The 22,000-nt window shown below is 52.3% G+C and overlaps 1 protein-coding gene across 1 annotated transcript; it reads right to left on the bottom strand.

The window, feature by feature from the left end:
• Positions 1 to 1,823: 1,823 nt before the first annotated feature.
• LOC129735201 (vigilin-like) lies at positions 1,824 to 21,769 on the bottom strand. Its single transcript, XM_055700554.1, has 11 exons — positions 21,703 to 21,769; positions 15,534 to 15,702; positions 14,560 to 14,596; positions 6,100 to 6,306; positions 5,407 to 5,622; positions 4,353 to 4,559; positions 4,037 to 4,138; positions 3,365 to 3,469; positions 2,631 to 2,717; positions 2,336 to 2,467; positions 1,824 to 2,033 (listed from the first exon to the last, which is right to left on the bottom strand). Exons 1-11 carry the CDS (start codon positions 21,767 to 21,769, stop codon positions 1,824 to 1,826), a joined length of 1,539 nt encoding a protein of 512 aa, XP_055556529.1.
• Positions 21,770 to 22,000: the final 231 nt, after the last annotated feature.

The following is a 22,000-nucleotide window of genomic DNA, read 5'->3' as shown; positions in this document are numbered from 1 at the left end:
AACGTCCTCACCCGGAGGCTCTTTTTTCCCCCACCCATTCTTTGTTCCCCATCCTTCCCAAGGCTGACTCCCTGCATGAGAGGTCCCTTAATTCGTCACTTTTAACAGCTTTAGAGAGTCAGCTTGGCCTAACCTTTGTGCGCAGGTGTGTTTAACGTAGAGCTACACAGCAAATCAGAGCGTGGTAACCGGGGAGCTCAGACATCTTGTCCCTTTGCCGAGCCAGCAGCCTTCCCTTAACAGAATCCCTGGACATAAATGTATATACGGTGGAATCTATACAGTGGCATCAAACGTCCCGCCAGACACCACATCCGTCCCTAAAATCCTTCCCCCCAAACAACCCTGAAAGACTTCCCTTGACCCCCTCCTCCACCCCAGGCTGTTCCTGAAATCATCCCCCACCTCCACCTCCCCGCCCTGGCCCTAAAACATTTCCCCCAGACCCTGGTCCAGCCCTAAAGTCCCTCCCCCAACCTCCGTCCAGCCCTAAAGTCCTTCCCCCAACCCCCCGGTCCTTCCCTAAAGGCCTCCATCAAACCATCCCTAAAACCCTTCCCCCAGACTCCCCACTCTGTTCTCTAAATAACACACACCCCCCCACCCTACCCCACCCCCAATTTATCAATACACACCCCCCCACCTGCCTCCACCTCCCCCACCCCCCATACACCCACTCCCACAAACACACATCCTTGCCCCACCCCCCACCCCCACACACCCTGGTCCATCCCCACCCGTCCCTCCCTAAACCCCTTCCCCCGCCCCCTCCCCTACTCCCGTCCCTCTGTCCCTGGCATGGCCCAACTGCCCAGCACCACCAGACCACTCTGGCCCAAACACCGTAAGGCAATGGTTCCCACCTGACAATAGCCAGTCGAGGAACATTTTTTTTTTTCCTAAATAAAGACATTTTTGCTTCATATGCTGCCCACTACACCAAATTATGTCTTGCTGACTGACTGGATACCCAGCAAAGATGAACTCCACATCAAATCGATCAAACATATCAATCATTGAAACATATCCAAGGCAGTTTCTTGTATTATAATACAGGAAAATAGCATGCAATATGATAAAAGGAAACAGCAGTAGCTATTGTGAGCGATATGATAAAAGAGCAATAGGAGCGAAGCACCAAATTGTCACTGCAAAGCCTTAACGAGACTAAGGAAAGGAGACATCGCCAATTCCAACCCCAACATCACACAGGACCACCCTTTATCTGGGAGCGCCCTTGCAGCCGGCACCAGCAGTCTCTCGGGACCTGGGAAATTCCCCTGGAGAAGGTGCCAGAAAGGAATCCTCTTGCTGCTTCTCAACCTGCCCTGGCAGACATATGACGCACATCATAAAAGTTCTGCTCCCTGCTTTCTGTGGTGAAAAATTGGCACAGCACATTTACACCCATACAGAACCAAAAAACATGGCTTGGGAAAGCGCAGCACTGTTCCCCTGGAGAGGGTTCCAGGCAGGAATTCTCTTGCTGCTTCTCACCCTGCCCTGGCAGCCATGTCAGGCACAGCACAAAAGTGCTGCTCCCTGCTCTCTGGGGTGAGAAAATTGACACAGCACATTTGCAATAATACACAGATTTGGACACCCGGTCATTCTATTCATAATAGATCTAGGGGGATCTAGGTGGAATAGACCTTTCCATTTTCTTTCTTCAACGATTTCCTGACTTGATGGCCTCCTTCCCTCCTTCAGGTGCCCACCTTTTCTTTTCTAGTTAGTCAGACTAGATGCCTTTCTCAACACAAACAGAGCATTGCCATTTATTTATTTATTGATTGATTGATTGATTAAGACCTTGTGCTGTTTCACAGGTGCAGCAGCTGTTTCTTGGCTTTCTCCACACCCTGGGCTGGGCCCCTGATGCTCACGGTGTCACTGCCAGAGCCCTTGGTGGGGAAGTGGATGTGGACTCCACCACACTCCTTGACGATGGAGCAGACGAAGCGGCCTTTGGCACCAATGAGGGAACTGTGCAGTTTGGAAGGAATAGAGACCTCCACCTCTGTGCTGTTGGCCTAAGGGAGGACAGTACCAGCCTCTTGAGTCAAGCTGCAGAAATGTGTTTGCACCCACTCTGCTTACCCTCTGACTCCCACCTTGCTAGGAGCTTTATACAGCTGGAAGAAATGCCTGAGCAGAGGGCTTGGAGACTGGCTACTCCTGACAGGAGCAGTCACAGACTTTGGTTTACGAGTCACGAACAGACCGACACGTTTGTCTCCACCCTGCCCTCATCCATTACAACCACGTCTGTATATGTGTCTTCTAGCAACATTGTCAAGTCCCTCAACCGCAAAAGGCCAGTCGCTTCACTTACCAGCTCCTTCTGGATGGCAAGAATCCTGTGGCGAGCAGCCTCACAGTTTGCCCTCTTGCCTGTGATAACAATTGTCTCCGAGCTGCTGTTCTTTGCTGGGAGATCAATTTTGGTGTTGCTTTCTTTACGGATCTGCCACAAAGAAAAAAAAAATCATCTCAGAAGTGTCCCATGTCAGAAGAAAAGCCCTTGCAGGCTATATTTGACATCACCAATGAGCAGGAGAGAGCATCCAGTGGGCTTTTGCTGCAGGCAGCGATCATCACGAGCACTTGAGTTAGGAGCAATATCTCACCTTCTTGATGTTGGCACCTCCTTTCCCTATGATGTTCTTGTGGAACTGTTTGCAGATGGGGACAGAAATAGAAAAGCTGTTTTCAACCTAAGGGAGAAAGGAAGGGAGAACTGAAGATTACACTGTCGTGGCAAGGGAGGCCCGACTTCAGGAACTCTGATAAACGAGCTTTTGAAAATAGGCTTAGACCCAAGGAAGTTCTCTATACGAGGGACTTGTAAGACTAAACAAAGGCAAGGACGTTCCCCTATAGCCTTCACATAACAGGTACTACCCCCTGCCTCCATTCAGCCAAAACAGCGTCGACAGCTCCCTCCTCTTGAGGTGTTTTAGCTCTACCCAAGCCAGTAGAGCTCTGCTTTGCCCCAGGGTTATCCAGGCACGTAGGAGGGAACAAGCACTTCTGCTATTAAGCAGAGCACAAGCATTCCTCTGCTTTGAGAAGAGAGCATTGTGCTCATGAAACATTGAAAAGACTTACTTACATGCCTCTCCAGCTATAACAAAGAGAATCCTTCCTTCTCTGCAGCAAAAAAATGAATGCTGACTTTTCAAGAATGCTATGGATGAGTTTCATAACCAAGGGGTGTCATCCACCTGCCACACAATTTGTCTTCTGCAACCTCGATTAAGCATGTCAAGACATCCTATGGATGTGATAAACACCTCATCACCTCTGCTCTGTTGCCCCTTCTTCCCCCAGTTTCTTACTGGAACTAGTAACTCCAGCTCACCAGTTCCTTGACCATGGCTTCAATCTGTTCCTGAGCCACATGCACATCTTCCGTAGGTCCTTCCAAAGTGATGTTATCCTCTCCTCCAGTGAATTTGATGTGAACCTTGAGGTGAAAGACAATGAACCTCTTAAGAATTTGCCAAGATCCAAGCCAGGCCAATGCTCTTGGTCAGGCCTACACCATCGATCCCTGCCACTAAGAGATGTGCTCCTTCCCAAAAAGCCCAAACCAAATCCCCACAATTTTACAAGTCAGTAACTTAACGATTTCGGCCATATGGCAGTGCCTAGAGCCCAAGGCTCTGGTGCTGTCCCAGTTTCTGCAAGGGCTTTGGAGAAGTTTACTCATCTAGCCTTTATCTAGATACCGTCTAACTCACCAGGGAGAAGCCTCGCTGCACTCGCCATTTCCAGGTATCCTACTACATCAGTTCTCAAAACAGCACCACATAAAGCTTCCTTGGAAGGGCTCAACCCATGACAATAACATAGGATGAGCAGTGTTTGCAGCAGTAAAAGAGAGGGTTCCCTTGAACAGCAAAGATCTGTGTCATTTCCCCCTGGGTTTACCCACGCTAGAAGACACCTCTCTCTTCCGTGACAAGTGATCTGGACTAAACCTTTTTCTACGCCGGGGGTGCTAAGCTAACCAGCTCATCCATACCTTTGGCATCTGCTGAGTTATTTTGGCCAGGTTCTGTCCTTTCTTTCCGATAATGAAACGATGAAGCCAAGAGGGGGCAGAGACCGAGGAGACGGTAAAACTGTTGGCCTGAGAGACAGAAAAACAGAGAAGCTGTTTGATGGACAAACTGGGAGAGGCCTTCACAACAATTCAGTTCCAATTCCCATGCTGCACCTCCGGTATTGACTTCTAAGCTGCACCTCTAATGGCCCAAGAGAGAGCACCCCCGCTACACCTGTCAGTGCTCACAAATGTATCTTCGCGGGACCTTCAAAGGAGGCCTAGCCCATCTTGTCAGTACCTTTGCATAGACTTCAGTCAATGCTTGCCCAAGTTTCTCAGGCTCGCCTCGCAGTATCAGCGTCTCCGAGCTACTGTCAGTGGGTGGGATCTCGACAGAGACTCCAGTCTTCTCCAAGATCTCCTGCAGGGAATTCCCCTTGGGGCCGATGACATACTTGTGCTGGGACTTCTTCACCTCCACTGCAATAGCCGTAGTCTTCTTTTTCTGTAGGGGCAGAGACACTGAGGCATCAATCACAAGGGGGCGGGGAAGGACAAGAGCGACAGGAAGAGGCACAAGATGCAGTCAGACTCTGCACCCAGCAAAGAGCAAAGCCAAGCTGAGCACAGTGGCTCGGCAGCACCCTAGCACCCCTTGGACCCCTGCCTACAGAAAGCCTTGTGCTCAAAAATTCACAGGGCAAGTACAAAACTAGCATGCTGGGTCAAGCTCCCTGGGACACGGCATGCAAGAGACCACACACACACACACAGGCATGTCGTTGTCGTCGTCCCCGTCCCCCCGTTGGACAACAGGGTTCAACTCCCAGCCGTCTCCCAGGCAGTGCTGTGATGCAACACTGTGCAGGCTATAAGCCGATTGTTGAAATCCAGACCGGTACAAATACAGACCTAACCACGAGGAGAAACAGCCCAGCAACCCACAACAAGGATATTCACAGCAGCGTTGGCTGTGGGAAATAAACTGGAGTGACATTCACTCTTCAGCAACTTCTACTTAGGTAGCAACTTTGATACTGTCAGCTGGCCACCACTGTAGACTTCACACTTCTTTCCTTCCTTAGTAGCCCCGGTGTGAACAAGAGCCAGGGGAGCTCTTGGTGGCCTGCTAATTCCCACGATACAGAAAAGCCAGAAATCTGTCACCTCCCGGATAGTATCAGCCCAGCTCCCACTCTGCCGAGTGAGGAAACAGTAGGATTCGGGGTCATGTACTGCAAGGGCTGCTGAGCCAGATGCAACCGAGGGATGCACAAAAGTAGAACAAGAAGGGAAGAGTGCCTAGGAGCGGGTGCCAGGGGAAGGTGGGAAGCTTTATGGACCATCCGTACCTTCTCCTCATAGATCTTCTTAACGCGAGCCACAGCCTGGGCTAGTTGCTCCTTTTCTCCGGTGAAGACTATCTCGGTCTTGTTGACACTGGGTGGAGGAATGTCGATGCGCGTCCCTGTGTCCTGCATGAGCTCCCTCACCAGCTTGTTGTAAGGGCCGGCAATGAAAGGGTGGTACACTTTCTCCACTTCCAGCCGCTCCACGGCACGCTTATCCTGGAAGAGCCCACAACAGACCTTGGTGGGAACTGCCCTCTATATTACAGTCTCTGCCAGGCACAGCTAAGCTCCCAGGGGTGTCCTGCCTGACACTCTGGCCCAAGCAACCTTCTCAGTTTGCGGGCTTGTAGATCTCCACCTCTTTCAATCTACAAATACGGTTGCTGCTGCTGCTCCTTGTTTACGATATTCACCCCTGTGATCTCCTGCCTTATCCCAGCTGGCACCTAAGACGCGTCCCTTCAACTATCAAATGCTTGTTTGGGCTTCAGAGATGGACAAAACGCAGCACAAGAAGTTTCAGGACCTGGCAGCGGTGCTCATACAGCCGGCGAGTGGCACAGTATAAGTCTCCGTTCAGGCTAACGTTAGCCACTGACTGTAGCCACGGTGGCTACAAACTCCGACTATACCGTGGGGAAGCAAAAAGGCTGACCAGCTAATGCCATGAGAGAGATCACAGTACTGAGGTACCTGCTCAGCGGAGATAAGCAGGATCTCGTGCCGGGCCTTCTCAATCCCTTCTTTAGTGCCGCTGATCTTGATCTGGTTGCTGGGGTCATCTGGGCGGGGGATCTGCATTTTGGTTGCAGTTTTGAGCTTCAGGTCCTGCAGCTTCTCACCCTTCTTTCCAATGACAAAACGGTGGTGCTCCTTGGGGATGGCAACTGTCGCTGAAGCCTGCAGCAGAAGAACCAAGCATCTGTGAAAAGCCTTGCCTGCACTGGCAGATCCACAGGAACAGAGCCAGGGAAAGCAAGGTGGACGCTGCTCAGCGTACTGCTCCTCAGAGCAAACACAACGCCTTCCCAGCACATTCTGTCTGAGGGCTGACACTGTACCGGTTGATCTACAGTGCCTCCATGCCACGGTAGCGGCCTGGGTGAATGACCTGAATCCCCGCAGCAGCACAGTCCTAAGTGCACTTGTATCAGCTTAACATGCTTCTATATGCAAAGGGAAGAGTATGTTTTGGGAAAGGCAGTATCAGCGGAAATACTGTAACCAATAGCACATCTTGATTTTCTTTGACAAGGTGTGAACCGCACAGGGGGGCTTATCTGGGATGGCTCTGCACTCTGATAACAGCTGTAAAATCCAGGGTTACAGATCTCTCTTCCAATAGGCCGTACCCTCTTCAGAAGCAGCTTAATGTGCATTGGGAAAAAAAGACTAGCTACCTGACCGAGAGCAACTGCCCTTATCCTACCAAAGAAAAAGTTACCATTGTTACCGGAGAGCGGCGGGGAGGCGACTGGGCGACCGCCCCCCGCAGCCCTGTCCCCTCGGGGGTGGCCCCGGCCCTCCCACCAACCCGCGGGGCAGCCGCCACAGACGGGGGAGCGCGACGTGACTCAGGGCTTTGGTTTGCACCCTGGGTGCTGCCGGAGCACTCCCCGTTGCCGGCGCAGTGCGGGGCGGCCACTGCGTGGGGGAGCGGCTGGGGAGGCTGGCAGGCTGGGCGGGTGCAGGAGGCCGGTGGGCCGAGCCCCTCCGCGCAGCCCCCGCACCCCCGCTCGCTGCGGAGGGTTGCCCTGGCGGCACGTGGGCCACACCACGCCAATGGGAAAGGCCGAGACCACAGAGTGCAGTCGGGTGCTCGCTGGACATCCCGCTTGCGGAGCCCGTCTCTCTGCTGCCGCTGTCTTGTTGGAGGCAGCGCAACCCGCCCGGCCGCAGAGACGGGCCCGCACCCTCCTCCCGCTATAGCTGAGGCTATACCCCCAACCCCCACCGCCCGCCCCGCGCGGCCAGTGCCACCGCGTGCCCCGGGACCGGCCTTGCCTCTAGTAGGCCCGCAGCTAAGCCTATGCTGGGCACGAGGCCCAGGGGCCTGCCGCCATCGTGGCCAAGAAGAGAGATGTGTGTGACCTCCCAACATACGGGTGGTCCCTCCCCTGTGTGCCCTTTGTCAGCCGGTTGCTAGGGGAAGAGCCCGACTCGTTCCCATAGCAACCGACCAAAGGGCACATGGGGGCGGGGCCACACCTGTGTTGGCAGGTCACGCACTTCTCTCCTCTTCACCAAGATGGTGCCCCGGGACCGGCTTCACCTCTCGTAGGCCTGCAGCGAAGCCTGTGCTGGGCACGAGGCCGAGGGGCCCGCCTCTTCCCGCCAGCTGCGCGCGTGGGAGCGGCGGTCAGGGTCGCTGGCTGCGCGAGGCGCGGGGCAAAGGTGAGGAGACGCGGCGGGAGGGGGGCGGCCAGCGGCGCTGCCCTCCCTCGGCGGGGCTCGGGGGTCTGCCTGCGTGGCCCCCGTCTGGAGGGGCGGTGCAGGACAGCCCCTTCCCCGGCTCTCCGGGAACTCTCCGGGAAGCCCCTCTGGGGTGCTGAGCAGGTGCTGGTGAGGAGGAAGCAGCCGAGGGGAGCTGCGGGGTGGGGCACACACACACCCCCCACCACCCCCATACCCACAAACACCCCCGCCCACCCCGGTCCATCCCTAAAATCCTTCATCCATTCCCACCCGTCCGTCCCTAAACCCCTTCCCCCGCCCCCTCCCCTACTCCCGTCCCTCTGTCCCTGGCATGGCCCAACTGCCCAGCACCACCAGACCACTCTGGCCCAAACACCATAAGGCAATGGTTCCCACCTGACAATAGCAAGTCGAGGAACATTTTTTTTCCTAAATAAAGACATTTTTGCTTCATATGCTGCCCACTACACCAAATTATGTCTTGCTGACTGACTGGATACCCAGCAAAGATGAACTCCACATCAAATCGATCAAACATATCAATCATTGAAACGTATCCAAGGCAGTTTCTTGTATTATAATACAGGAAAATAGCATGCAATATGATAAAAGGAAACAGCAGTAGCTATTGTGAGCGATATGACAAAAGAGCAATAGGAGCGAAGCACCAAATTGTCACTGCAAAGCCTTAACGAGACTAAGGAAAAGGAGACATCGCCAATTCCAACCCCAACATCACACAAGACCACCCTTTATCTGGGAGCGCCCTTGCAGCCGGCACCAGCAGTCTCTCGGGACCTGGGAAATTCCCCTGGAGAAGGTGCCAGAAAGGAATCCTCTTGCTGCTTCTCAACCTGCCCTGGCAGACATATGACGCACATCATAAAAAGTTCTGCTCCCTGCTTTCTGTGGTGAAAAATTGACCAAAACCTTTTGCGCTCATGCAGAGCCAAAAAGATACATTTTAGGAAAGCGCAGCACTGCTCCCCTGGAGAAGGTGGCAGGCAGGAATTCTCTTGCTGCTTCTCAACCTGCCCTGGCACCCATGTGAGGAACAGCACAGCACAAAAATTCTGCTCCCTGATTTCTGTGGTGAGCAAAATTGACCCTTTAGAGTTGCAATCATTAAGAGCCCCAAAAAATCATCTTGGGAAAGTGCAGCACAGCTCCCCTGGAGAAGGTGCCAGGAAGGAATTCTCTTGCTGCTTCTCAACCTGCCCTGGCAGATGTGTGAGGCACAGCACAAAAGTTCTGCTCCCTGATTTCTGTGGTGAGCAAAATTGACACGGCACATTTGCAATAATACACAGACCCAAGAAGTCACCTTGGAAAAGTAAAAGCGCAACACTGCTCCCCTGGAGAAGGTGCAAGGAAGGAGTTCTCTTGCTGTTTCTCACCCTCCCCTTGCAGCCATGTAAGGAACAGCACAAAAGTTCTGCTCCCTGCTTTCTGCTCTGAGAAAAAGAAAATTGACCTCTCATACCTGGAATCATTCACATTCCAAAAGAAGCCACCTTGGGAACATGCAGCCCTGCTCCCCTGGAGAAGGTGCCAGGAAGGAATTCTCTTGCTGCTTTTCACCCTGCCCTGGTAGCCCTGTCAGGCACAGAGCATAAATTCTGCTCCCTGATTTCTGTGGTGAGCAAAATTGGCCTCTTTTCATTGGCAATCATGCACAGCCCAAAGAAACTCACCTTGACAAAGTGCAGCAGTGCTCCCTGGAGAAGGTGCCAGGAAGGAATCTTCTTGCTGTTTCTCTCCCTGCCCTTGCAACCATGTGGGGAGAAGCACAAAAGTTCTTCTCCCTGCTTTCTGTGGTGAGAAAATTGACTCGAACCTTTTGCACTCATGCAGAACCAGAGCTCACCCGGTGAAAGTGCAGCACTGCTCCCCTGGAGAAGGTGACAGGGAGGAATTCTCTTGCTGCTTCTCACCATGCCCTGGCAGCCATGTGAGGCACAGCACAAAAATTCTGCTCCCTGCTTTCTGTGGTGAATGAAATTGACCGGTTTAGTTGTACTCGTGCAGAGACAAGACTTTTCTTACTCGAAAGCAAAACCAGAAAGCCACACAGGCTTGGGAATCCTCTTGTTCTTCTGCGTGGCTGGTGACTTCCCATGGCTCTTCCGCAAGGCAGGAGAAACAACCATGAATTTGGAAGCCCACGTAAATTCAAGTACACTTAGTCCTCTGACAGTCACTACTTATGGGCCAGCAGTCCTCTCACCCCTCCACAGATCTGCCTCAGTCCTCTAGCAGTCATCCTCCATGGAGGGACCACAAGTCCTCCATACTTACCTACCAACTCACCAGAAATGAGTCAGACCACATCAGAAGTAACACTGCCTGACCTGCAGGAGATATAGAAACCATCGTTACTGGTTGACAAGACAGAAAAAACACCGCCATCCACCAGACAGCAGAAAAACAACCAGAAGAAACATTGTATACAAACCAAAGGCCCCCATCCAAACCCTGCAAAGGCCAAAAACATGAAAAAAGGCACTCTCCACATAAAAAAACCAAACCAAAACCACACAAAGAACACATAATAAGATCACACTACCATAACCCCAGGAACTCAGAGCCAACAAACCCAGATTCTGTCCATAACAATAACACGCTTTAACGCTTTACTCGCTTAACCTCTGGCATACCACAACCTTGTCGCCCCCAAACCCCAGCACGCTGTAGCCCTAAGGCAACACAAAATGGAACACAAAGTCCCTGGAGATCTCTGTCAGGGCCTTCAGGTGGACCCTGACCTCAGGCATCGCAACCTTGAAGTGGGAGCCATGTGGAGGCACCAGAACATCACCGGCACCCATCTTCACACCCTGAAACAGTGCCTGGGATAAACGCTCCTGGGCAGAAAGACTGAGGCACTCGGAGGCTTTGAACCGGCTGGCCACAGTCACAGGGCTTGAGCTCATCATTTCTGTGTCAGAGCCACCAGGCAGGTGGCCCCATCCTCCCAGAGAGACCGCTCAGGGCACCTGTACCCAGCTCCAGGGGGCTGGACACACAGCCTCGGATCCATGGGGGGAGGGGTGCTTTAATCCTGGGAGCAGGATTTGTAACAGTGCCCCTGAGGAGGAAAGCCTCCTCAGGCCTGGAAGCCTGAGAGACATCCCTGCGCTGCTCCACACGTCACCAAAAGCAGGGGCTGAGGAAGGCTGCTTTGGGGCCCGTCGAGGGAACCAGCTCCCCTGGGCTGCTCTGCGGCCACCGGCTGCCGTTGCTGTCGCGCGGGTCTCAGTGCTGCTCTGCAGTCGGCCATCACCTCCCCGCGGGACACTCCCCAGCGCAGCACACGTCTGCACTGGCTCTCCCTGGGCACAAAGATCACAAGCGAGGGATGGGCTTGGCTTTGCCCCCAGTCCCAGGCTGCCCCCAGAGAGACCTGCCACCCCCGCCCCAGCTGTGCGATGTGGGCACCACGTGCAGCTGCAGCTGTGGGTCAGGGCAGCTGTGGGCAGGGGGCAAGCCCCGTGGCGGTGCCCCCGGCGCTGGCAGCAGGCAGAGCTGGGGGAGCGAGGGGCAGCCCAGGGCAGCCGGCAGCCGGCGGCGGGGCCCGGCAGGGTGCAGCACCCTCAGCAATGCCCGGCTCCTTGCGCCTCGGCCCCAGGGCTGCAGCGCAGGGCTGGCCCCAGCCGGGGCTGGGCTGGGAACAGCCAGGCAGGGCCCCTGGCACCCCGGCACGCACCTGCTCCCTGCGTGGGGCGGCCTGGTCCTTTGCAATCGACCCCGTGGCACCCAGAGAAGGGCCCTGCCCTGGGCCTGAGCCATCGCTGCAGGCAGGAGGCCTTCCTTGGCGTCCGTCCCTCAAATCCCTCCCTCCGGCCCCCACGATCCATCCCTAAAACACTTCCCCTCGCCCCCAGTCCCTGCGAGCGGGGAATCCGCCTCCCCAGCTTTGAGCCCGGGCGGCGCAAGCCCCCCCAGGGCTCACCCTGCCATCCATGTGGTTCCTGGAAGAAACACCATCCCACCATGCCCGCAGGCAAACCGCTATCCCTATGGACACAATGGGGGCAGCCGGCACGGGGCGTGGGGGGGGGGGGGTGTCACTCTCGGGGCTATTCTAGTGAGCAACACTCAGAGAGGCCAAAAACTGGAGTGCAGGGGTGATGCCGGCATTACAGCCGGCTGCAAGCGAAAGGCACTCAATGGGCATGGGCGCTGCTGGGAGGGAAAGCGCCACGTCAGGACGGTCGGGAATCTCGGCTGGCTGGGAGGGAGCTCCATCGAGCGCTCAGAGTCGAGGCTTGAGATCCTTGCAGCCACGGAGGTTGTTGCACGGAGAGCTGCGCTAAGCAAGGCTGGTTTATCTCTTTGGCTGCAACACGAGCGTGCTGCACCCATGCATGTGTGCTTCCCCTGAGCCGACAGAGAACTTTCTCTCCTGGGCTCTGTTCCCTCTGGGACAGCGGCTGTGAGCGAGGCAGGGCTGTCAGATATGCACAGCAGGGGTCGAGGGGCTCAGAACGGATAAACCCCCCGGCCTGCGCCCGGCCCTGCCCCTCTCTTACAGCCTCCATGGCAGTTCCCCTGCAGCTGAGTAGAACCATCAACGCTCTGTCTTCAGGGGGGTTTCTTGTACATAGAAAAAGGGGACAGCACAAAGCGTGAAGCAGAGCCAAGAAGGTGGCACCTGATTTTAAAAAGAATACATTCAGTACATCACAAAAAAATGCGGTGGAACTCACTCTTCCAATTGGGTTAGGCAGGAGGAAAATGGATTTGGAAAGCTCACTTCAAGCTATAAGGTGGCTACTGAACACAGACTCTCCCGTGCATGTCCTGCACATTGGTTCCGCGCCTTGGACATGCCTGCGGTTTCCCTGAAGCACCCTCTCTGGGTTACTCTTCCAAAGGGGTTCCTGGGACATCTGCATAGGGAAGCTGCCTGAAGCAATCACCGTTTGTTATCCTGTCAGGTTTCAGCCAGGGCAGATAGCCTGTGCATGCAGGGACTACAGACTTTTTCTGTAACTACAGACTTTTTCTGTTAACACACTGATCTTGCAGAGAAGTCATGCACTGTGCAATTAAAAACAGAGAACAGTGCGAAACTAGTTTTGGCCTTCAAGGCATTTCTGACCTAATTACATTGAACTTTATTTGCTCAGAAGCCCTTTAAAATTGCTCCAGTTGAAGGCAGTTTCCTGATCAGCTCTGGGTTCAGACTAACTCCTATACACCTACAGCCGTCCAACTCTGAAAAGTCACACAAGGACCCCCTACATCACCCCAGCTTTGAAGTGTCACTTCCAGTGCCTCCCTCTGGGCTAGAAGCATTTCCTTCCTGCCCCAAACGGAATTTCAAAGCTTCAGAGACACCCTTTGGAGAGCCTGCCCCACCTCTCAGCACCACGAAGACACAGGTGCTGACGCCCAAAGGCACTTCCAAGTCCTGTCCCTGCCTTCCCCGCAGAACCCTCCACCTCCGAACTCTCCCCAGCCCCGGAGAAGGGGCAGGGATACCTTGTTGTGCTGGAAGCCGGGACAGCGTGAGGCAATTCAGCATCCTACAGCCGGATGGCCTCAACGTTCGGGGCCAGCAAAGCACCCTGCCCTGCGCACTACTGCAAAAGCAGGCTGAAGAAGGTTGCCATCCTACCAGAGCTGGAAGGGGAAGAAACTGCAGTGAATATCACAGCAGGTACGCTGCCTGCAGCTGTTAGGTGCTACCGCTCAACGCCGTCCCAGGTAAGGAGTGCCGACACTTTCCTCAGCCTCACAGACCCCCTGCGAGCCCAGGGACCTGGCCTCACTGATTTAGGGCTCCCACAGACGGGAATTTGCTCTCCGAGGAAATGCAGTCATTGCAATCAACCTTTCCTCCCCAAAACATCAGCTGGAATGTGGATAACTGGCTAGCTGAAAAGGGTCACATAGACATAGTCCAGCTGGCTGGACAAAAATGCACATGGCTCTCAGCTTATCTGAAGTAAAGCAAAATACACTGTCCTTGGCTGTTCTTGTTACACAATAACAGGAAGATTGCGGTGGGAAAAGAATGTTGCAGGTGGGAAGAGATAACTACAGAAGAGAAACTAGGGGCGGGCTTGGTATTTAGGCAACTAACCAATAATGAGCTTAACTTTTGTAATATGTATGAGCTAATTATAACAAGGTATAAAAGGTGACTAAGAAACAATAAACGAAGTCTGCTGATCACTCATATTGAGTGACTGTGTCTTCCCTCCGTCGCGACAAATGGCGCCCGAACATTCAATTGCTGAAGTTCAGCATAAAAATCGTATCAAGCAGGATTCAACACACGCTGGATCACTCAACAGAAGAGTTGGCAAGGACATTGCCAAGAGATGCCAGACACGACTGGGTATCTGTTTTGGTGGTGACGACTAGATCTGGAAATCCCAGAGGGAAGCTGTACAGGGATTTACAAGGTCCTGCCTACGTATTTCCACAGTGAAAAGCAGCAGCCTGCTTGAATAGCATCCTGGAAGCTTCCATAGCCTTGCCAGGCTTTGGTAGGAGCCTCTTGGACCTTCACGCTTCCCAGGAGAAAGAGCAAAGAGCCTTCTCTTGACCCCTGTTTTCCTGGGGAAGAAACTGAAGCAACTCAGGTGCACTAAGGCAGATGGCAGGTCTTTGCTGCGTTCTGGACCTCAGCTGCTGCACCAAGACCTCTGGGACCAAGCAACTCGGAGCTAACTACCAGCCAGCTGAACTGGTTTCCTTGCAGGTGCAGTGTCCAAAATGCATTACCTTCTCCAGTTCAGCAAACTGGAAAAACAGTGACTGTCTTCTCAGACCAACAGGAACAGTACAGGCTGTCCACGACACAGCACACATCGGGTGCTTGACCAGGAGACTGCCCAAATACCACGTGCTTGTGGCCTCCCAGGGAATGGGTATATTTGGCCAACAGGGCCACATAACCATTTCAGAAGGTGCTGAGGATTAAGGAGGTTGCTGGTAGCTACTACAGCATGCTAGAGCACTTTCCAGGAGATCTGAGAGAGACAAAGCTCTAGAAAAGGCTCCCAACTCACGCACCAGGTATTTGCTACATCTTTTGCCGGTGCACCCATTGGCATTCTGGTTTGGGGCTAAAGTGTAGTTTTGAAGCCGCTGCCAGCTCATCTCCACTTAAGAGCTCATTCTAATGAAGAATATTTGATCCCAGGGACCAGATCAAACCTACTGGAGAACCAGGTCCTGGACCACACCCTGTTTTTCTCAGGGTCTCGATACCAATTGCTTTGATCTACAATCTCTGATTGCACTTGCTACTCTAGACAAACTGCTGATAAAGCTGCTGATAAATTCTTAAATGTCTCTTCCACCAGCTCAGAGCTTGCCCATTTCTTAACACTGCCCTTGGTCTGCAGGAACTGAGCTCCTAGAGCTGTCGTCTGCCCCGCAGGATCTTCCACAGCCCGAGGGCAGTCCAGCTGCCTTCTTACAATTGCTCCTTCAGTCTAACAGAATCAGTCTTGCACGACTGTGCTCTGAAGACACCGTTGCACTATAAAACTCCACTCTGCAGCTTGCAGGGTTTTAGCAGAGGTTGCGCCATGCTTCAAACACTATAATCAACAGCAAAACCCACGTGCCCTGCCCATCTCCAGCCACGACAGCAGCATGGCAGCTCAGGTGCTCCGGTTCCTTTTTGTCGCTGTTTCCCAACTATATTATCACGCCACAGTGTTTTGCACAAAAAAAGATGAGCTCCCTACCTCTGCGTGCTGATGCAGTAGCGGGCCTCCCAGTTACCAACATTGCGAACCAGCAGCGTTTTCTGGGTGCTGTACTTGACTGGACAGGCTGAGAAGTTCACCTGGTCGGGGAAGTCCAGGATAGCTCGGGCACCTATAGCTCGGAGAGGCACAACAAACTTCTCCCTTTCTGTGATGCAGATGAGCTCGTGGAAATAATCCTGCAGGGAAAGAAACAATCTCAGCACAATGCTTTTAGTACTTTCCCCATGGCAGAAGGAAAATTGCTGTTTTCTAGGACTATAGCAGTATCATTCAGTAACGCAACAGTACTTTTTACCTTCATGACCTTTCATTCCAGTAGCATGACTTGCACACAGTTGTTAACTTGCAAAGAAGAAACAAGCCCACTGATTCACCCGCTTTCGCAGCAAGCTGGCAGCACCACAATTATCTGATGCTTTGATTCCGAGGCACCAAAACAGAGTCGCTTCACGCAAGGGATCACAGCACTAATGGAACCTGCTTCAATCGCCACCGCAGACTGTTGGAAGCACCACTGAGAACCCAGCTGTGCCACAGCACTAACTTCAAAGCCAGCAACGCGGAGACCTCGTTGAAGCTTGGCAGGGGATGCTCAGGTACGTTTTCAAAAGGACTTCAGCACATACGTGATCAACGGTCAGTCGCTGGGGAAATGCTTCACAAGCTGGACACGGTAATTGCTGCGATGCCAGCTGAGTGTAGGGTACAGCTGTATTTCTCACCCGCTCCCACAGCCTTACAGGGCCAAGGCTGGGGACACGCACCCTTCAAAAGCCACCTGACCCATCTCCCCACACCAGAGCCGGCTCAGCTCCAGACCCAAACTGTTTTTGCAAGAGGTTTCACAGGTACTTCAAAGCACTAACAGTTCCACCCCTGCCCTCAGCAGCCTACGCCAGCTCTGCACTGCAATTCAAGAGAGTTCTTCCTCTGCCTCATCTCAGTTTCCCTTTACATCTCACCCAGCCCCAGGGGACACAGAGACAGCTCTGGCTGATGCCTTAATCGAACCCCTCTGTAAGGTCTGTTCTAGAGGAGTAAGTGACGGGGTGCCTGGTTAGCACACCCACCCCAGGCAGGCGGCATCGGGAGCTGCACACGGGGGACACTCAGACACCCCACCAGAGCAAAGCCGGCTGTGCATTCCCAGCCACTGGCTCATTCAGAACAGAGCCAGGCAATCCCCCCCGCGCCCCGGCTGCCTGGCGTTTAGCAGCAGGAAGGCAAATCAAATTACCAAAAGCATTTTACTGTAGGGATGAGCAGAGCAGTCTCCAGATGTATGGCATGGCGTCGCTGCGCTGGAACTATCACCTTGCCCCCACTGAAATCAGTGGTAAAGCTGCTGCCATAGGGCCAGGAGCCATTACCCCCAGCAGCGCTCTTGTTGATGAGCTGATCAAAGCTCTGCTTCTCATCACTCACTGGCTGCCCTGGTTTTTTCCTCAGTGCTTTTAATTAATTTGATATTTTCATCATTGTTGAAGCAGCAGGTGCTTTGATTTAGGAATTGCATACAGCAGCAAACTCCCTTCAGCAGAACTGATCCAGACTCCTCCACGGCTGGGATTTCCGCTCCCATCCCCATCCCCTCCTGGAAGGGCCCTAAGGCAGCCAGCCCAGGCACAGACACGTACCTATTGCTCTAACGCAAGCGCTGACAGCCAGCGCCTCACCCACCACCCAGCACCTCGCCTACCACCTGCTCAGCTGGGGTTTAAGGTTGTCAACACAGATGCTGCCCCATCCAAGACAAAAAGAATAATCTCTTTTTCTAGACATCTCAAATATTCACCCTAGAAACTGCAGAAGGGCTTTTGCTTTTCCTATTTGGAAGGTAAAATACTAGGAAGGGAACTGCAGCAAGCAACCTGCATGATTTAATACCACATTTCAGGAAAGCGTTTCATCTTCAGCAAGTCGTTCTGAATTAGCAAGTTTGTACTCAATCTTGCAGCTAAGCCCTCTAAAATAAAAGCTATGGGCAGCCCATATGAATTTAAAGCACCTGTTATCTGGGTACTTCACGTCCTGCACTGTTTAGATCCTCAGAAACTCATTAGCAAATGAAGAATGTTATTTGCTTTTGTTGTTGTTCTTTTGGCCACACTACTGTAACAAAGGCATTGCAAAGCCAATTGAAAGCTACCTGCCTTATTAAGTCTTGGCATGCCATATTTACTTAGCTCCCTCTTTCAGGTGCCAGGTAGGCAGGGGAGGATGCAAGTTCAGATCAGCAGGAGGATAAAGAAAAAAGGAACTTCAACAACTGGAGCTACTTGAAGGAAGTAAAAGGAAGTAATTGTCAAGTCGTTGTCATTGCTAAGGAGCAAACGGATCAACAGCAATGCAATTAAGAGCCCAAGAAATAAATCCCCCCCAAAAGCAAGCACAGGCAACCTTCCCAGCTCCGTTGCTGGTGAGGGGCACTGGGACCACCTGCACAGCAATGCACAAGGGATTTCTCCAGGGACCTGAGGGCAAGGCTAAAGCAACAAGGATTTGGTTTCACAAAGACAACCACGACCTTGGGAGAGAAAGCTGCCTCTCACCATTCATGCAGATGCACATTATGTCCCAAGCCCTCTCTCCAGGGACACCGTGGGTCATGGCATCCCGTGCAAGGCTTGACTCAGCACTTCAGAGCAGGCTGACCCTTCAGCCACGCTCTACCACCCCACCAAAGTGGGACCTTGCACCAGGCTGAATGCAGCGTCAGCCCAAACAGGGCGAAACCCAAGGCAGGAGGGATGCTAGGCAGAAGCTGGCTGTTTGTGTCGCTGTGGACCCACGGTCCCTTAAGCTTTTGAAAGCTGAATTGCCCTCCCTTGGGGGCAACAGGTTGCAAAGTCTCCACTGCAGCACTGCCTCGTGTTACCTGGACACTAACTCTGCTACACACTTGCTTACAGCCTGGGCAACTGTTGAGACCAGTTCAAAATGTTGTTCTGCTTCGCAACTGCAAACCCTTAGCAGACTGTTTAAGACCAGGTTTCTAAATAAACGTGCCTGGATGACAGAGGGGTTGCATCCCATCTATGCTCTAAAGTTTGTTGTGTTTAGACACAGCTTCAGGCTATAGGTTTTCATGCAAATATGACTTCATCCTTCATACAACTCCCCTCTCAGTTTCAAGGAAGATACAGACAGTTGTATGATGGTTCCCCTTCTCATGCTCCCCTGTGACAAGCAGTAAATTACAAGCTCTGGCCTTCCAGGTTTCACCACTGGCATCTGAACTGGCACCCACTGAGACTGAAGCAGCTGCTCGTCTTGGGTGTTGTTTCAGGCTCTTTGTAAACTCAGGCTAACAGTAATTACTGTCACAGCAATATTAACCCTAACTGCCCAGAACCCCAAACTCAGATGTCAATTTCCCTGCATAACCTATCCCAAATGCTTCACTGAATTCCTTGCAGCAGACGACTTGCACAGAAAAGATCCTTGTAGCATGAGGTCACATGGCAAGCCAAGCAGGGAAAGCTCCCGCTGAAACCCTGATACCAGAAAGTCTGGAAAATAAGGGCCGTGACAACAGAGGAGAGACCGGAGGATGAAGATCCGTTCGCAGCAGAGGGGGTGCCCCTGCGCCTGCCCCCCTCAGCCGCCGGTTCGCAGGAGTCTTTGAAATGAGTCACTTGGCTTCACGTTCATGTGGTGCTGGGCCATTTGCCTTGGTCTTCTGCCCCTTTCCTCCTCACACAAGTCATCTTAAAAGTATTCTTGGAATAGCTTCTGTGCACAACAAAGCATCTAACAGGGCTGCGCTGAATTGTAAAGGACTTCATTTCAGTAATGCAGTAACTCGCTGTCCTGTCGTATTTCATAGTAATCAATGTGCATTAATTCAGTCTCCACTGAGCACCAGTAATGAATTTCACAAACCTCACAGACTGAACTTGCATTGCCTGAAAACAGTGCACTGCTACAGTGAAAAGAGCAAGACGACAACACGGAATAAGCTGTGCTATGTTTTTATGTGCTTCTTACTTCCTTCTTCCTTTACAATAAACTATTAATAAGCCTGTAGGACGTACAAATGGAAGTATTTCTGTCTGTTGTTTATCTGCCAGTCAGTGCCACAATGGTTTCCAATTCAGCAGAGGCCGTCAGACCGTAATGCAAGAACACGTGGGAACAGGGGCTGGCACGAGAACACCCACGCTGTACAACTGGAGCCATAAAACAGAAACGTGCAAATCAGAAGCAGCAAGAGTAACAAATTGGAAATGTTGCCCAGCAGAAAAATTAGCAGTTCATTTATAACACAAGTGCCAATAAACCAAGAGGCACACCAGCTGTTTATTTACTGACAGTCCAACCACGTGGCACATTCCCAAATGACTGTGAGACAGCAGGAAACTGCTCATTTTCCAAGAAAGGGCTACGTGGCATTTCAGCCACTAACAACTCACAAGGCCCTACTACTTAGGGCTTAGCCACAATTTTACTCCTTTGAATCAGGAGTGACTTCGCTGAAGTCAGACTTACCCCAGGGAAGAACAGATTCAAAGCAAGAGAATTATACAAACCAACTCCCCATCAGGAAGACCCGCATCCCAGTTCACTGGGTTACCCACAGTCCCTGTGGATCGTGCAGCATCAGGGATGTAGAGGTTGTTCAAAGGCAGCACTCCTGAGCCTTCCACAATTAACACACAGATACTCTGCAGGCAAGCAACTGCAAGCCCAGCGCAGGAGGCTTTACGGAACCATTTCCCAAAGCCTGCCTCTTGGCTAAGGGCTTTGCAAGGTGCTCTGCACATCCTGACCATGCTACTGATGCATTTCTAGCTGAGCTACAGCACTGCGGGACTTTGCTGACTCACACTCCATCAAGTACGAGACAAAAAGTCCGATTTGTACAACATTCTGGTTCTGCTGTACAATCCCCTTGTGCTCCTCACCAAGCAGCCCACATCCCTCCCCCAATGCCCTGCAAGGAGCACAAAACCCAGGTCAGCAGAAACCGCCAGGGTGTCGCTGAAGCTGTGCAGAGGACCTCGCTGGCACAGCTCCCTAATGCCACACACTCACCAGTTCAAGGGCAAGACAAGGGACAAAGTACTGGACATGAGTGCTCCTGGGGGTTCTCTCACCCTACTTCTATTTGGGGTGATGTTCATGTGTTGCTCTGCTGCTTCTCTCTAGCTGAAGAGCAGCAATTTGCCCTTCATGGGAACCGATTTACTTCCACCCCAAAAATGAATGCTCATGAATACTAATAAATCACATTTTAAAGGAAGCAGCGTCCCCTGCAAAGCCTACCTCGGTGAGGTTAAGCTCTTATGTCACTTGGGCAGTATGGAGAACTGCCCTAGGCCAAGGTCATTTTAACCTTCCATACGAATGATGTAAAACCATTTCTCAGTCCCTCCCCAAAGCAACAGATCATTTCACAAGCTCAGGGAGCCAGGGGCCGCAGGGCATTTCCTCTTTAGTTTGCTACAGCCACGCTGTTTGAGGATAGGACAGGGCATTAAACTAAATCTAAGCAGCAAACAGAAGATGAGAGAACAGCTGTGCCCAAAGAGAGAGCCTGCACCTCTGGCCTGGTGCGGAAACGCCAGCTGGCTCAGAGCGACCCCCTCACCTTGCATCACCCACAAATTCACACAAAGAACTGTGCCAAGAGGCAGCAGAGTGCTGGTGCAAAGAATCAGCCTGTCTGTCTGTGTTCCCCTGTAGGACAAGGCCTCAAGGACAAGAGTCCAAGTACTGATCGCCTGATGAATAGAGACTTGTTAGAACTTGTAGGGCACAAGCCCTGGGAACCAAGGAACAAGCTAACTGCAGACCCCTGAGCCGTCACAGTTGAGGAGGCAACCAGACGGACAGAGAAACAAGTAGCCAGATAAGGGAACGGATGGCGCCGATATGTAATTAAGAAAGCCGCGTAGAAAGAAACCCCCTAATTTGGGAATAGAAATTATTGCTATGTCAAGATAAACTAGTAAGTTCCTATTGTTCTAACGGTGTGCCTTAAATATCAACCAATCCGTGTTTTTTACGCTTAAGATTTAACCAAACAGTGTGTAATATGTAGAAGGTAGAAACATATGTAATTGTAAGAAAATCACTAATAAATGGACAACTTGCTTGCATCAAGCTGTGTCCCGTCTCTTCATTTGCTGCAGCACCTTACCATCCAGACTGGGTGGAAGCAGCTCCCCAGTGTGGCTCAGTGCCCTTTCGTCCTCCACAGCCGCCATCCGGTTGTATTCCAGGGCCACATTCCCTGTGTTGGACAGCATGGAACTGAAAAGCAAGAAGGAGGAGTGAAAAGACAATGACCAATAAATACAAAGCAAGTAGAAAAGTAACACTGTATGGTGATCTTCTGGTACCCCTTCCTTGATGCTCAGGAGTATCTTTGTCCCCAGGTAACTCTGCCACCTCTAGACCACTGCCCTGGGCTGCCCCGAGACAAAGTGTTTCAAAGT

This window comes from Falco cherrug, unplaced genomic scaffold (genome assembly GCF_023634085.1).
Source record: "Falco cherrug isolate bFalChe1 unplaced genomic scaffold, bFalChe1.pri scaffold_58, whole genome shotgun sequence".
Classification (NCBI taxonomy): domain Eukaryota; kingdom Metazoa; phylum Chordata; class Aves; order Falconiformes; family Falconidae; genus Falco; species Falco cherrug.
Note: the sequence above shows the minus strand (reverse complement) of the source record. Positions and strands in the feature narration are given on the sequence as shown.

Excerpts from the sequence above, each read along its gene's own strand:
- LOC129735201 (XM_055700554.1), bottom strand. The coding sequence starts at position 21,769 with ATGGCGGCTGTGGAGGACGAAAGGGCACTGAGCCACACTGGGGAGCTG. Across the intron at positions 14,597-15,533 it reads TACTGCATCAGCACGCAGAG|ACAGTCACTGTTTTTCCAGT; the intron begins GTAGGGAGCTCA and ends TGGTCTGAGAAG. Across the intron at positions 2,468-2,630 it reads GAGGTGCCAACATCAAGAAG|ATCCGTAAAGAAAGCAACAC; the intron begins GTGAGATATTGC and ends TCTTTGTGGCAG.